The 16106-nt window shown below is 39.8% G+C and overlaps 1 protein-coding gene across 6 annotated transcripts in view; it reads left to right on the top strand.

The window, feature by feature from the left end:
• The window catches only part of OPCML (opioid binding protein/cell adhesion molecule like), a 1060877-nt gene extending 1050787 nt beyond the window's left edge, over positions 1–10090 (top strand). For all 6 annotated transcript variants that reach the window (XM_027036945.2, XM_027036948.2, XM_027036942.2 and 3 more), the window contains one exon: positions 4586–10090. In XM_027036945.2, coding sequence (XP_026892746.1) covers positions 4586–4686 — 101 coding nt within the window. In that variant the 3' untranslated portion in view covers positions 4687–10090. The remainder of the gene's footprint in view (positions 1–4585) is intronic.
• The last annotated feature ends 6016 nt before the right edge of the window (positions 10091–16106 follow it).

The raw sequence follows: 16106 nt of genomic DNA on the forward strand, positions 1-16106 counted from the left end.
TCTGAGATCACATAGCTGGCATGCCACAGAGTCAGGATTTAAACCCAAATTGGTCTGATTCCAAAGTTTCCAGGATTGGTTGCACTTTTATAGTGGTCATTGCCTTTATCCCAAAGGATATTTAGGACTGCAAAGATGAGACAGCAAAGCCAAGGGGTACAGATGCATCTAAATCCTTTCTTAAATTTCATAGAAGATTTCTATTTTACCTGTGCATCCAGGGATTCTGTTCCTTAGACATTTGGTCCCATCTTTCTTTCAAACCTTTGTCCTTTATCCAAATGTATTTCAGGGTTAGTTTTTTGTAGTAGAACACATAATTGAAAATCTACCTCATGTTTCCAAATTCTGAATTCTAAGTTTGAGATAAGAACTAACTTTCTCCCTATTTCCACCAAGAAGAGGGGGGGAGGAGGATGAAGAGGAGGAGAAAGAGGAGGAGGAAGTGAAAAGGAGGAGGAGGAAGTGGAGGAGGAGGAAGAGGAGGAGGGGAGGAGCAGGAAAGCACCATTTGAATTCCTGACCATGTTTATTGAAATTAATACTAGTATTACTTTGGATGCCAAGTATTTGGAGAAGTCCATGTAGCTGTTGTTACCTGAAAAAACCAAGTATAGGAAAACCATAGCCAGCTTGACATCTGAAGATGTGTGTTCAAGCTTTAGTACTACCACTGCTAGGCTCAGGTGAACTTTTCCTCCAGTAGCATGCCCTTCCCTTAACAGATTCACTGAGCTAACATTTGCAAAAGCCTCCTACCAGCCTAAGGGACCAAACATAAGTCCTGAGTGATCATGGAATCACACCAATTAGCTAAACAGTGGCAATCTATATTAAAGCACAAATTAAATCTATATTAAAGCACAAATCACTAATCAGGTGAGTGGCCTCTGCAAGAGGAAACCCTAAGGGAGACACCCAAACCAAATACTTTCTTCATTAATAGTAAAATGAGGGTTACTGTAATGATGATGTTAAAAAAGAAAACAGCTCATAGCTGATGGCTTTTATTTCACATTCCTCGAACCTAGAGAGTGGTACACAGATGTGAGCCTCTGTTCCTGCTCTGAACAAGGTACAAGCGCCCTCCTATATGTCCCTCTACTGACATTTGGTCCAGCTACCAAAACTTTTTTTTTTTTTAATTTTTTTAACGTTTATTTATTTTTGAGACAGAGAGAGACAAAGCATGAATGGGGGAGGGTCACAGAGAGAGGGAGACACAGAATCTGAAACAGGCTCCAGGCTCTGAGCTGTCAGCACAGAGCCCGACACGGGGCTCGAACCCACGGACCTTGGGATCATGACCTGAGCCAAAGTCGGACGCTTAACCTACCAAGCCACCCAGGGGCCCCTAACTACCAAATCTTAAATGTGTGCAGGATCCATGAGGAAAGAGATGCTAATTTTAATCTCCATTATAGTGGATTAGATTAACTCATTGGCCAGACTAGCTCAGCCACTCCTCATAGATTGATTGGCCAAAGGCAGTTTGGCGTTAAATTACCATATTGTCTGATATATAAAGCAAGGCTTATCACACCTGCTGAAGAGTAAAGCTCCTTGGAGCTGCATAGAAAATGTGGCCACAGAAAAGGAAGCCCTGGGGTCCAGGAATGCTTGGTGCCCTCTTGCTGTTTTAGGAGATGACATGCTGACGTGCAAAAAGCCACAGTAGTGATGGTTTTGTACCAACTGGAAAGGGCCATCTGGTTGCTCACCAGCTGCCCCTTCTAGTACCAGATGTAAATTTTCCATTCATACAATTACTCAAAATGCTAATAGGAGAAGAGCTTTAAAGGTCTCTGACCCCAACCTTCTCTACTTTTTTAGATGGTAGAACGAAGGCCAGAGAGGGGATGCCGGTCAGCTAGGGAGCAGCGAGTCATACAGAGAAATTAGGTCCTCAGATTCCTCACCAGTTGTACTTACCAATTCATGTGGCTGTGGTCCTCAGAAAACATGCACAAAGGGTCATTTTCCACAGAAAGCAAGTCGAGTGGAAACAATCAAGGGTACAGGCTCTACAGAAAGAGTGACTCAATTCTAATCCAGCTTTATGTGTATAAGTTGTGTGACCATAGTGAGGTACTTAACTGTTCTGTTCTTTAGTTTCTCCATTTATAAAATGGACATGCCAGTAGTCCATAACTCATAGCCTTTTGTGAAGATTAAATGAGTTAATATGTGTGTAGCATTTAGAATCCTGCTTGCAACTTAGAGAACACAATGCAAATGCTTGTTACCATCATCATCCTAAGCAAGCTGAGCAGTCTCTATGTCTGCTAAGTCACACTCACAGTTTGGCTTCCACTCTACGGAACACTCAACTGAAGTTTAACTGTGGCTATAAACCCTCTGCCTGATCAGTAATGAACATCTTATTGCAACTGCCACACACCACCAGAAACATTCATTTCTCTTTATGATTCTGCCTCCTTCTCTCTCTGTACCTCACCCTTCATGCTTTGTCTTCCTCATATATTGTTTTTCTTTTCTGCTTTGTTTTAGCTATATCCCACCTTGTGCTGGTAGCATGGCATCTACAGAAATGCTTAAGTCCACTGGTAGAACTTGGAATAAAGTGATTCCTACACTAAAGATCTCTGTCTCTTTAGTGTGGAGCTCATTAATCTTTCAATTGTTTCTTAAGTTAATATCAGCATCATGAATTAGACAAAGATACACACAGACACATAGTTTAATGCATGTCTTCTCCATATATAACGTTATTATTATAATAATTATTATATTAAATATATACATAACATATAAATAAACATATAAATAACATTATAAATATTATAAAATATATTTGATAGATACTCTTAAGGAGACATATATATCTTACAAATCTATATTGCTCATTTTCTTATAAACTCATTTAAAAAATGTAAGTCTTTCATTTTTTGAAGAACACAATATACAGAATTGCTTTGGGCTCCATCTTGGGCATTTTTCAACTCCGTACATTCTGTAGGCCACTATGGCTCCTTAGGATATATGTCTTGACTGATGGAGCCTCCAGAGTCAGGCTACTTTTCATAAATATGTATGGAGCCCTCCTGGAGATGATAGCACTGGGCTTGTGACTGGATCCTGCCCTTTTTTGTGAATGCTCTATAAAAAAAGTGCACAGCAATATGAACCAGACTCTCAAGCTAGCAAGTAAATGTGAATTTTTAGTCAATAGGAGAATTGTGTACATTGTAAATCAGAGGAAGGAAATATATCCATGTGAAAATCTGTGGACTGGGAACAGTTACATGCTCATTGCTAAAGTGAGGGGCCTGTACTTCCCAAAGCAAAAGGTTAGCATCAGTCCCTTCCTAGGCAAGGCAGGGATCCACACCATCATGCTGTCTTGAGACTCTGTACCAACTGTGCTTCTTAAAGTAATCATGTCTATTTCCAATAAGCCAATTTGCTTCTAAAAGGATCAGGGAAGTCCTGTCTTGAGAAGGTAAAAAAAAAAAGCCATGCTTGTCTTGTCTGCAGCTCCCTTTCTTTGCCACTGGCTCTACAGAAATGACTCTTGATGGCTTCTCACCCCTGTCTTATACTCGATTCCATGTTCCCTGGAATCCTCTCTGCCTGCAAGCTACTGGTGTCTTGCTTATGACTGCAGTTTCTTATGCTTTGCAAATAAAGGTGATGGAGGAATACAAAGGTGAATTAGATGCTGATCCATGTGCCCTGGGTCCTTGAAACAGACTAGGACAATCCCATTTCATGTGGTTTGTTTTCTCAAAGGTGGCAGATTAAGTGAAAGGACCAACACTTGTGACTCAATGGTCTTGTCTTACAGTGGAGCATGGATGACTCACTAGGGGCATTTAAAAGAGCCAAAGAGGCCAGAAGAAAGGGCAAAGGGAGAACTCTATCAGGTCACACCATTAGGTGGCAATGTGGACAGAATACAGAGTCTTTGTGGCCTTTGGAGAGGCACTGCTACTGCTGGGATAAACCCAATCATAGTCTCTAAAACTCTAGAGTGTAACAATCCATTCTTCCTCAGCTACCTCAGGAGGAGCTTCCACAATACCTAAGTTATACAGGATAAAAAGTTGGTCACACCAACACATAGACTCCTGTTGCTCACAAAATGTTCCCATTCCTGTCTCCTCCTTTCCTCTACCTGCTTCTCTCCACTGTGGACCATCTCCCTCCCCTGTTTTGCTGCTCCCATCCCTGTCTGTTCTGGACACCTTTTCCATAGTTAGAGGTGCTGCTTATGGAGCAGCAGTCAAATCCTGCCATGCCACTTAGCTCTTTCTGCTATTCTCACTTTTCAGCCAATAGGCCTAATGACTGCCATTGCCTCTCTCTATCCCTTTTATTTTTTAAACCCCAGTCTTTGAAAGCAGGCTGTAGTGGTGGGTATGTGAGTGATTTGCCCCTTTGAGTTTCTAAATATTCCCAGTGGGTGCTTTCCATTTTTCCAGATTTCGAGGGATCAATGGTGGGAGGTGGGAGATGGGGGAATGCTCACAGAGAAGCATGTTTGTATATCTGCTTTACAGGGAATAAGTATGGTATCCTTTGAGTGTATGCTAATGGGTCTGTCTCTCTTTCCCCTACACAGGGCCTGGAGCAGTCATTGATGGTGTAAACTCGGCCTCTAGAGCACTGGCTTGTCTCTGGCTATCAGGGACCCTCTTTGCCCACTTCCTCATCAAGTTTTGATAAGAAATCATAGGTCCTCTGAGCAACGCCTGCTTCTCCATATCACAGACTTTAATCTACACTGCGGAGGGCAAACAAGTTTGGGCTTCTTTTTGTTTGTTTCTGTTCTTCTTGTTTTTTTGGGGGGAGGGTTGGTTTATTTGAGTTTTTCTCCAGTTTGAATGAGTGGGGTTGGGGGGATGGGTGGGCTGGATTCTACCATGTTTAGGGTAATCATTCATTGGTGTGTCCAAAAATGGAATCTATCCCTGCTACCTGGGCCCTTTCCTTTCCTCTGCTCCTCTCCCCATCATCATCACTATGAACCTCTCCTCCCCTAACACACCAAACCATAAGCTCCATTTGGGCAAAAAACGTGCCTCATGATAAACACCCTGAAGACACAACTTGACTTACAATGTAGTGCACAGCAAGAGTTATATCCAAGTGTCCTATTATCTGTGTCTTTTAAGCTTTGGGCCATTTTCTTTATTATAATGTACATATCCCTCCCTCCATGTTTACTATTATCTAATTACATTGGGGTTCACATCCTTTCTTTCTGGGAAGGTCTGAATACACCCATATCCATATATGTGTATATATACACATATATGGATATTCTTGTCACCTTCTCTAACCACTCTGTCCTATTCACTTGCTCTATCACTATGTGGGTTAGAGGTTTGGGGCTATTCACACAACCTAAAAGTAAAAGTTTAGAAGTCACTTGACCAAAAAGAGGGGAAGCATTTTGACGACAGTACTTCTTTTTTAAAACTGCTAACTCATAAAACAAAATGATCTATGGATGACTGATTATTTAGGGCTTATCAAGCTATCACAGGAAACATATGGTTATCCATCTACTTGACTGTGTGACTTATCTCTCCCTCCAATTATCTACCCACCCATCTTTCTCTGTAGCAATCTATTTACTCTATTTATCAATCTATCAATGTAATTATCCAACACTTCTCTATATTTCTTCCCTACTACTCACTATCAATTCATCACCATATTAATTTCTAATCATATTGTGTCTATTTCACTATATTCATTTCTCCTCTACCTTCAGCAGACACTGGCATCTTCAAAATTACCTATCAACTTTCCTATGAAAGCCAATGGTCTCACAGGCTAACAGCATAGAAAAGCAATATGTCGTGGACTCTTTGGAAGGTGATATCCCATCCACCTTCCAAAGTAGATGCCATTAACAGATGGACCAAAGTAGCAATCTAAGGATCAGTCCCTCACCATTCCTGGAGTACTGTGTTTCCAAAAGCATCTTCTTGGGAAGCAGATCAGCCCTGGAAAGGCCTTGATCAGTGCCATGTTTTGTTTTGTTGTTGTTTTTTTTTTTCCTTTCATATTTGAAGGATCAAGATGCCAAACTTCATGTTTCCCTCGGCCTTCCAAGAAAGTGTGTGTCAGAAACCTATGGGATTTACTCCATGGCTGGCTTTTCTTAATAGCAAGAACAGAAGGGAGGAAACACATATCTATCTCTGCAGTGAAGAGAGAAGTCTACCTGTCTGAGTGCAATGAATTCAGCTATTGTCTCCTCCCTCTTCCAGTTTTGGTTTAATCTGTTTGAAAACTATCCAGTAAAAAGCTGATGAAAACCAATTACATGGCGGGTGTGTTGACAACTCTGGTATTTGTTTCAGGAAGCTCTTCTGAGCTGAGGGCACTTGAGCAACTGACTTAATTTCCAAGCACTTGATTAACACAACACTGCAAACAGGAGGGGAAAGTGTAAGTGACACACAATTTCCTCTGATACAGGCTGCTTCTCCAGTGGCTTTGGGGAAGAATGTCCTCAGTTTTCCATTTTCACAGCAGATCCAGCAGACAAACAAGAGCTAACCTGACGTTTATGCATCATTTCCTGAGACAAGAAAGATTCAGCCAACAAGGGTGCCTATAATCCAAAAGAATGGCATTGAAAACCATGTAAGCTTATGCCTCTCTTTACTCGTCCTGCAAGGACTGACCTTCTGAGATGATGAGAAAGGAAAGAAGCATCAACAGTGACTATCTCACAGACCTGTTCTGCCTCAGTGGGAAGCTTTCAGGTCCACACTCTAAAAAAATAATAAATATGAGCTTTATAGAGCTCCATTCCCTTAATGCTTAATTGATCTTCTGCCTCCAATATAAATGGCCTCTTTGTTTTGTCCATAGTGGCACATGAACATGACATACACAGTGGGGTAATATATACTTAGATATGTATGACATACATAGATACCTACATGTATACAAAGGTAGGTAGTCTTGGCATACAAAATGCTAGGCACTTTTGTAAGAGTTGGAGATGGTGTGAGTAAAATTAATATTACATTTGACAGCTATAAACAGACATCTGCATTTCCTAGTGAGCTGCCAGGAGCCAGATTCTGGGAATATAAATGATGTGCCAAAAGCAGTGTATTGATTCCAAGTTCCAGGGACAATCATGAGCAGACACAAAGTCAGAATTAAAGGTCGGACATCAGTGTTTCAGATCTGTCATCGCATTCTGCACCTGGAGTCAGGTTGGTGTCAGACATTGTATGGGGATTAAATTCATCATTTGAGTGTTATACTGATAATAAATGTTACTTTGGAGTAAAATAAATGTGGAGGCTCTGGGGAGTAACACAGTGCTTGCTGTCTTGGAGAACACAGTGCTTGAAGTGGACAAGCTATACATGTTCTTCATGTCAAGGTTGTTCTAGAGGAAGGGACCCATCTTCCTCTGACCAGAAAGATCACCAGAACCTTTTGAACATGATGAGGCTGGGTCTCAGAGTCACTATGGAATTCTATGCTGCCCTCTTCCACTGGATACCAGGAAGCACCTCTGGTGTTTGCCTATTCCAACCATGTTTTAGAGGGAAAAAAAAATCCTACAGTCAATACTCATCTGTCTGGGATAAAGAAAATCAAGTAAATAAGTAAATAAACCAAGTGAATAAATGAAGAAAACTGGGCACTAGGAAAGAAAATGGCTCTTCTTCACTATAGACATACTCCAGCTTCTGTGTTGTTTGGGTTACTTTTGTGGGGATGGCTCCATCAAACAGGAGCTGTTACCCAACATTTGAAGAGTATAGAACATTAAATGCTACTAAGGACAATATCCACACTCACACATGCTTTTTCAGCTTCCAATATGGAGGGTAGATGGATAATGCCTGTTGTATAGATTTTTTTTAAGGTGCCAGTGCCAAGAATGGGGTAGGGGTAAAGAAGGAAGGTAAACGAAACTCTGAGCAACCTATAACTCTCCATGGGTTTTTCACATGGGAAGGAAACCAAATAAGACTTATCATCAGATTAGGTGTGACAAATTCAGCAATGTACTTACTCTGAAACCTTCCCCCTTCCTAAAACACAGTTAATATGTATTGCCACCAAAGTAATGCCAATGAATGAGCTAGTGTTAAGGCTCTGGTCAAGCTTGTTTTTCAGTAGTTTATTGTCAAGTGCCTGATACAGTCATCTGCAAGTCTAAGCAAATGTGTTTAGTTTTTTTTTTTTTTTCATTCTTGTTTTAACTGGGGGAGAGGGGACATTTAGGTGAGCAGTGGTCAAAACATGCACATATGTTATGCAGGGAGCATTGTGCACGGCTGTTCTACTGCAATTGTGCTAGCTGAAATGGAAGGAAAGTTAAGGCTTTCTATGAAAAATAGGCCTTGGTCTTTGTCCCCTGAAACCTATGTCTCATACTAGATGATACATTCCACAGGTTGGGCAGTTTTTCTCAAAACCTGGGTGGGAAGTGTGCTCCACTGGGTGGAAGTGGACTCCAGAAACTCCACAACCAAGGCTAAATTTAAGGGCCTGTTTCTGCATGGATCCAGTAAACTTGATCTCAACATGGAGATGTTAACAAGTTCTCCTTATTTTGGAAGAACTCTTATGTGAAAAGAGCAGAGAAACTCCAAGTGGGCAGTCAACATCAAAGAAAGCTTATCATTGCCATCGCGTCCAGAAATGGAATGCTCTAGTTTTGGTTGGTGCTTCCAATGCCAAAAGGAATGTTCTTTCCTCTGTAGTTGTGTATGGATGTCATCAGAGCCATGGGGAGAAAGAGGGTAGGAGTGGCTCAAGATAAGATGGATTATGGGGGGAGGTTATCTTTTCCAATTTGACCCTGAGTCCTCACCAGGAACTAGCCCACTTTCCCTTCCCACCTACCCACCCCCCCCACCGCAAACAAACAAACAAACAAAAGCTTATTTAAAGTAAAGTTTAATATATTTGAAATTAGGGAAAGGAGCATAAAATTCTTCTTGTTGGCAAATTTACTTTTTTGTCCTTTTCTCCAAGAGCGAGGATGTTTTGGTTTTGTTTCACCCAAGTTATATTCCTAGAAACTTACACCCAATTGCCTCTTCTACCATCCAGAACTTCCCTTTTGGTTTTAAGACAAATAAGTTTGAGCAGTTGCAGTAAAACTTCACAGGTGTGTAACTAGGAAAGTAACATTTTCAAAAGATACCATATGATGAGGACTCCTAATGATCACTAAAAGCAAACAAATAAAAATGCCACTCTCATTTCCCTCATTTCTTACTTAAAAGAAGAGAAGTAAATGAAAGGAAGAAGAAACAGATTTGCAATTAAAAGATAGGGCAGAATGACAGAGCTGAACCAGTGCAATTGAGCCTTCAGGTGCAGGAGCCTCAGAGTCCAAGGGGATATGGAGTGGACTTAATTAGGTGCCATTGTCTTCATCCTAAAAGTAAGCAGCTAAGCCTCATTTCCAATATTTTAAAGAGATTTCTTTTTGTTTCTTTCAATGGTGCCCTTTTAAAGGCATACAATTGTTCCATGCCACTGAGTGGAGAAAGAAAGATTGTGAACCCTCTACTATCCTTCTAGGGCCGCATTCTACATTATTGGCAGATTTATAAGGATATCAATAATAGCAATGATAAGTAATAACAGCTGCCCTTGTGTTAGTTAAAGGGAGCATTTTTAATCATTCAAAAATTTTTGTGACCTGTAAAGTGCAGTTGTGAGGAATGTGTGGGTGTACGAAAATGTATCTGTCAAGTTCAGAGTCCTTTAGATTAAAAAATATATATATATATGACTTATCAATGGTGCCGTTATAGCTGTGTCAGACAATGGGTGTGCCCATTCTCACAATTATCCTTAAAACAAATCTATGTTTAAATGCTTTAAAAATTATCACATGATACAAGAGTATAACTTCTAGAGTTCTTTTTCTTTTATTTTCTTTCTTATTTTTTCCGTCAAAAATCAATGAAGACTTGATTTCTGTCAATAATTGTATTAAGGGTGAATATACTACCTGAATTTTGTGCATGTTACATTGTAGTTGTAACCTTTTCTAATTCAGGATGAATACGAGATGGTTGTGATTGTGCAGTGTATCAATAAAGTTCAAAGAAATTTGTAACATTTGGGGGGTTGTTTATTAGGACATCTTGTTAAGTATCCAGGAATGGAGAAAAACAGGCTATGCTTTTCCCATATGCTTCTCCCATATGTGTGCTTTAAGCTTTGGGGAGTAGATGCAATCAGAAAATTGAGTAGCCTATTTCTCTGTCTCTCTCTCTCTGTCTCCCTGTCTCTCTCTCTCTCTCTCTCTCTCTCTCTCTCTCTCCCACACACACACACACACACACACACACACACAGAGTAGAAGGAAGTCTAGGCACTTTGCATATTATACCTATATATTTGAATATCTATGCCATTTACAAATAATAGAAAATGTAGCTGCAGCCTCAAAGTCTAAATTATGTCTTGACCTAATCTAAAATGAAATCAATAGAGAAGTTGCAACAAAAAAAATGACACTCCTTAACAGTTCCTGTGACTTGATTCCACTGAATCATAACCGCTTTGACAAGAGTACATATGTAGAAAATATGGTGGCTATGATGTGCATTTATTCTTAAGAGTGCATGTAATTGGATTGATTGTTTCTCTATCTTAGGTTTTTACTATAGTATACATATGGGAAATAGCATAAGAAAGGGATCGGGAGAAGAAGCTCCCTTTTTCTGATTGTCTTTTCTAAAACATCGTTCTCGTTCAACAAAACTCCAACACCTCTATCTTCATCACTTGTCCATCTGCTTTTCTGAAGGGATGGCTATTAACCTCTTTCTTACAACTCAGCTTCTCATCAATCATTTATACATCAGCTAACCCTTCCTAATTCTGCCATTAACTATGTGATCTTGGACTGGACACTTGACCCTCCTTTTCTTTGACTCCTCATCTGCACCACTTTTGAATTGATTCTTGTTGGTATGTTCTATTTCAAAATTTTTAGGACAGTTTTTATTTCTCATTCAGCTATTGGATTTCTCAAGACTACCCCCACATGAAGCCTAGAGCCAATGTCTAACTATGGTTTTGAATACAGCAGAAAGTGTGTTAAAATTCTCCAGTTGGCTTTACATCTTAGCTAGCTCCTCTGGCTATGACCCTGAGCTAGATTTATGAGGCTTATTTCTTATTGGGTTCATAGGTAAACAATGGGTCATTCCTAACCTATTAAAACTTAGTCTCACCCAGGATGCCTGGGTGGCTCAGATTAAACATCCGACTTCAGCTCAGGTCATTATCTCACAGTTCTTAAGTTTGAGCCCCACATTGGGCTCTCTGCTGACAGCTAAGAGCCTGGAGCCTGCTTCAGATTCTGTTTTCCCTCTCTATCTGCCCCTCCCCACTCAAGCGCATCCTCTCTCTCTCTCTCTCTCTCTCTCTCTGTCTCTCTCTCTCTAAAATAAATCTTAAAAAAATTAGTCATCCCAACAGAAGATGGAGCACAGATAGCTTGATAAACTAGGCCCTGTTCTTTGTAAATTAAAATACCAAGAATATGGTGGTACCAATGATTGAGAGTTTCCAATTTCCTCGGACTCATTGTAAAATTATGACTTGTCAAGGTAACAAATTCCAGTCCCCCTTACCATCATAATACCTTTAGTGCTACCCTTTCCCTTCTCCTCTTTCTTCCTCCTTTTAATCATCCTCTTCCCATCCACACCTGACCATCTCCTGCTTCTGTTCATACCACAGCATTTACCCATCTATTGGCTCTCCTGCTGAGGCATAGACATTCATTGGTCTTTCATTCCATCTGGCCACTCAGTTCCATCAGTCTTCTATGTACCAATTTATTCTTCCATTAGCAAACCATTCATCTCTTTATTCATATATTATCTCCCCATTTATCTAACTCCTATTCTATCTATATACTCACGAAACTCCCTAATATTACTATTCTCATTTATTTATTTAAACCATGTATATTTCCCTTACCTGTCAATCCATCCACCAAGATTTCTCCAACTAGCCTTTGGCAGACATACCTATTTACCAAGCCACTTCAAGGTAATGAAAATCTTTGCTGCTATCTATTCATTCTGCAAGGGAGCCTCTATCTAGTTATTCTTAAGCTCGGCAGCTAAATTATTGGATACATTTTTGTTATCTTCACCCAAAATACACCCTATTAAAAACATATCTACAGAGAAGGGCTTTAGTAAATATATTAAGGGCATACTTTGTTCCTATCAGGATATTTTACAGTAAGAAAAAAGATGGAGAATCGGGAGCTGAGTGGAAACACCCAGATGAGTAGACATCGATGTTGAATTTTCTAACACTGGGAATGCAGTCTTGCAATGAACATAACAAATGGCTGAAGACAGGAGAGATCTCAACTGGCAATTCTGCCTTCTTTTTTGTTTTTCTGTTAAATAATTTTGATGAAAATGGTGGGGGGTGGCATTAATTGGTACCAAATCTTATCAGCTTTAGAAAACAAAAGTTTCAAACTAAAAATGATGCTACTTTCATGGAACATGTTCATTTGATCAGTAGGAAATCTTTTTTTTTTCTTAATTTTTTTCCATTTATTCATTTGTTCATGCATTGCATTTAGTGAAGAACTCCCTTTAAAGAGCTCACATCTAAGATATGGAAACAGCTATATGAAGAGAAAATTACAGTATAATATTGCAAGAATTATAATACAGATATGAGAAAATGAGTATAGCAGAAGCAAATATTGGGAAGTGATTAGGAAGCTACTTTTATCCCCCAAGGATGAAAAGCTGAGAGGTAGAGAGCTCCTATAGGCAGTGGATGTGGTGAACAGATCTATTAATACAAAAATAAATGGGGTACCAGGGCCAGGGCACATTCAGTGTTCAAGATTTTATTGATAGAGTGAATGATATCAGTTGGATAAATTAATATCATGAAAGGCATTCAACTATAAACGTCCAAAAGGCCACACGACCCAATTGGTGAGAAAGTTAACAAAATTTCCCAGAGAGGGAGACGAACCACCTAAAATGTCAATTCTGGTTAGAATATAAAGTTTTGTTCCCACATGGGATTATTGAGCATATTGTCTTCCATTGGATCTCAAAGCTCCACGATACTTTCTGGTGGGGACAAGAGGAAACAACAACTGTGAGTACGAGCATAGCAGAAACTTGAAGGGTGACAGGCAAAGATAGTGTGAACTTGCTGAATAGTTTCCTCTAAACTGAGTTCCTCAGGACAAGACTTTCCTAGAACTCTAGGATTTAGGATGGAATACCTGTCTCATTTGCATCTAAGTGTTCCACAGCAGCTCTTATTTCAAAAGTAAGAATAATTTACAGTTTTTATCTCTTCACTATTTGCTATATCCTGTGAGACGTATTTTCTTTTATTTAGTTTATATGCTCAAACCATGTATTTTCTCTTCAGAGACATAATGTGTTGTAGTTTGGGGGAACTTCTTTTACACTCTGACATCACAATTTACAAGGTATGTGGCCTTGGACTAATTTCTTATCCTCTCTGGGCTTCAGACTTATCTTTATTAAGATGGTGGTCATCATATCTACCTCAGAAGACTGACTGGGACATTATTGGGTGTGAGTAGGTAAGGATGTTCAAGAAATTACATAGTAGATATTAGTTGCAAAATAAATAATCCCCTTTTCTTCCTATTCTTCCCTCAGGCTTCCTTCAATGCCCTCACTTCCCTGAGCTCTTTATAAAATATAATTTCAACTGTGTTTGCTTCTTTCAAAAAATGTAAATTATATTTATATGTTAGTTTTTAATTTTTTTAACATTTTATTTTATTTTTTGAGAGAAAGAGACAAGAGTGTGAGCATGGGAAAGGTAGAGAGAGAGGGAGACACAGAATCCAAAGCAGGCTCCAGGCTCTGAGCTATAAGCAGAGAGCCCAATGTGGAGCTCAAACCCATGGACATGAGATCATGACCTGAGCTGAAGTCCGATGCTCAACCACCCAGGTAGCCCTATGTATTACTTTTTTATTGAAGTTTAAAAAGGGGAAACAAACTCTCTGAGTCCTAGATCACGCAAGGATGTAAACCTAGAAAGTGGAAAGATTTTTGGTAGAATCCCATGGGAATTTTGAAAAAAAAATAGAGAAAAACTTAAATTCCAATCTAATAAATATGTATTGGAAAGCTAATATATGGCAAGTACAAAGGATGCATGTAGGAGAGACAGAGTGTCTATTTTCAAGAAGGTCTAGGTCCAGTGGAGGATTTAAAACTATAGCACAACATAGTAGGTGTTGTTCAAGGCTAGAGGTGCCCAGCAGAGAGCTCATAACCAGACACTAGGGCTACACATGCACTTTCAGAAATGATTTATGAAGGAATAGAAGAAAAGCTAAGAAAAGGGAGGGAAAGGGAACAAGTGAGTCATACAGAGGCTCATCCTTCCTTGATGAACCAGTGCAGGCATGAGAAACATAGCAAAGTCAAGAAAATGCAAGTGCAGATTATCTCAAGACAGTTGAGGGCAAAGGTTAAATGGCAGGAAACAAGGTAGAATGAATATGTAAGGGTGATATTCTTAATAAATTTACAAGAAATAATTAGATATTGGGATTTGTCCTAAAAAAGAGAAAGAGGAGACAGAAGGATTTCCTCAGAAGAATGACTGAATTGGGTGGCAATTTGGAAAGCTTGCCATGACAGAAGGGTCAATTCATGTTTGTTGGTCACACTGGCAAGGAAGACACAAGTTAGAGGCAACTGAAATAATTTAGGTGAGAAATAATGAAGAGTAAGAAGAAGCAGGCAAGTTGGGATGATTTTTAGGGGATGAATCAGAGGGACTAGATACATAGGGTGATGGGGAATGTGAAATATGGGGAATATTCCAGGTTTCCAACTTAGCCAATTAGGTGGAAGATAATACCATTCTATGATGCTAAAACTTAGGAGCGGGATGTTCTAACCAGTTTTTGATACATCCATTTTCAAGCACCTTTAGACCCTCCAGGTGGAGAGGTTTAAGCTCTCTCAGCGTTTTCCTGAGCCATCTAATTATATCCATCATCATCAACAAGGGATGCTTGATTTCCTTCCTGTGCCTTCCACTTTAATTCCATAGGAACTCTAGCTCCTTGGATAATCTGCAACTCATTCTGATCCTCCATTTTCTCTGTATCCTGATTTTGTTTTACAAAGGTACTGTTTTTGTTTGTTGCTTGTTGTGATGGAAGGGTAGAGACTGGTTCTCTGATTAGGCAGCCAGGAAGTAACAGATGATTTAAGCAAGGAAGGGGGGAAATGGCACAGCTGTCCCCCTACCCAGATGGGATTTGGCACTTGTCAAGTCTGTTGCAAAGGGCCAAACCACTATTCACTGGAAAACGAGAGAATGTTTGAATGTGTTTTATTACAATTCATCTGTTATGTTACAGTGAGGCAAGTCCTCTTTGTGTTATCATATTATCTGATGCTCAGTTGCTTGCAAACACATTTCAGAAAGGTTCTTAAGCTTTCAAACCTCATCAGAGAGCCACTGTCAAGAGGAATACATTCTATTTGAATGACTTGAGGATATAGATATAATTCTACCTCTGTTCAATTTTTTCCCCAATGATCCCAGAGAGGCCCTCTAAGTCTGGGAAGGCTGCACCTCAACAAAAAGCCATTGGTGTCTGGCTGCATCTCACAGCAGCATGATTCTGCAGGTGGGTCTATCAGTATATGACAACACAGAGCCGTGTGAGTTTGCACCCATCTGTACATGCTGCTCTGAGGTGAGGCAGCAGATCTGCAAGCAAAGAAGAACTTAGTTTAAATCCTAATTCTCCCATAGACTAGTCGTGTGCCTATGGGTTTATAGCACAACTTTTGCAGGCTTGGTTTTACTCATCCGCAAAGTAACATTAGTAACTATGCCATGACACTGCTGTGAGAGGTGTATGATAGAGTACAGTGGGGAAGTACCTGGCAAGTTCCTGGCCTGTAGGTGCTTGACACAGAGAAGTCGCTGATAAGTGAATTCTCTTCATTCACCCTCTGCTCTGTCTTACCACACTTACCACATATGATGGCCAGAAGGCATAGTGTAAGGGATGGTTCTGTTTAAATATCATTCTCTGATTTTGTTGTTGTTGTTGT

Source organism: Acinonyx jubatus, chromosome D1, assembly GCF_027475565.1.
Source record: "Acinonyx jubatus isolate Ajub_Pintada_27869175 chromosome D1, VMU_Ajub_asm_v1.0, whole genome shotgun sequence".
Lineage (NCBI taxonomy): Eukaryota > Metazoa > Chordata > Mammalia > Carnivora > Felidae > Acinonyx > Acinonyx jubatus.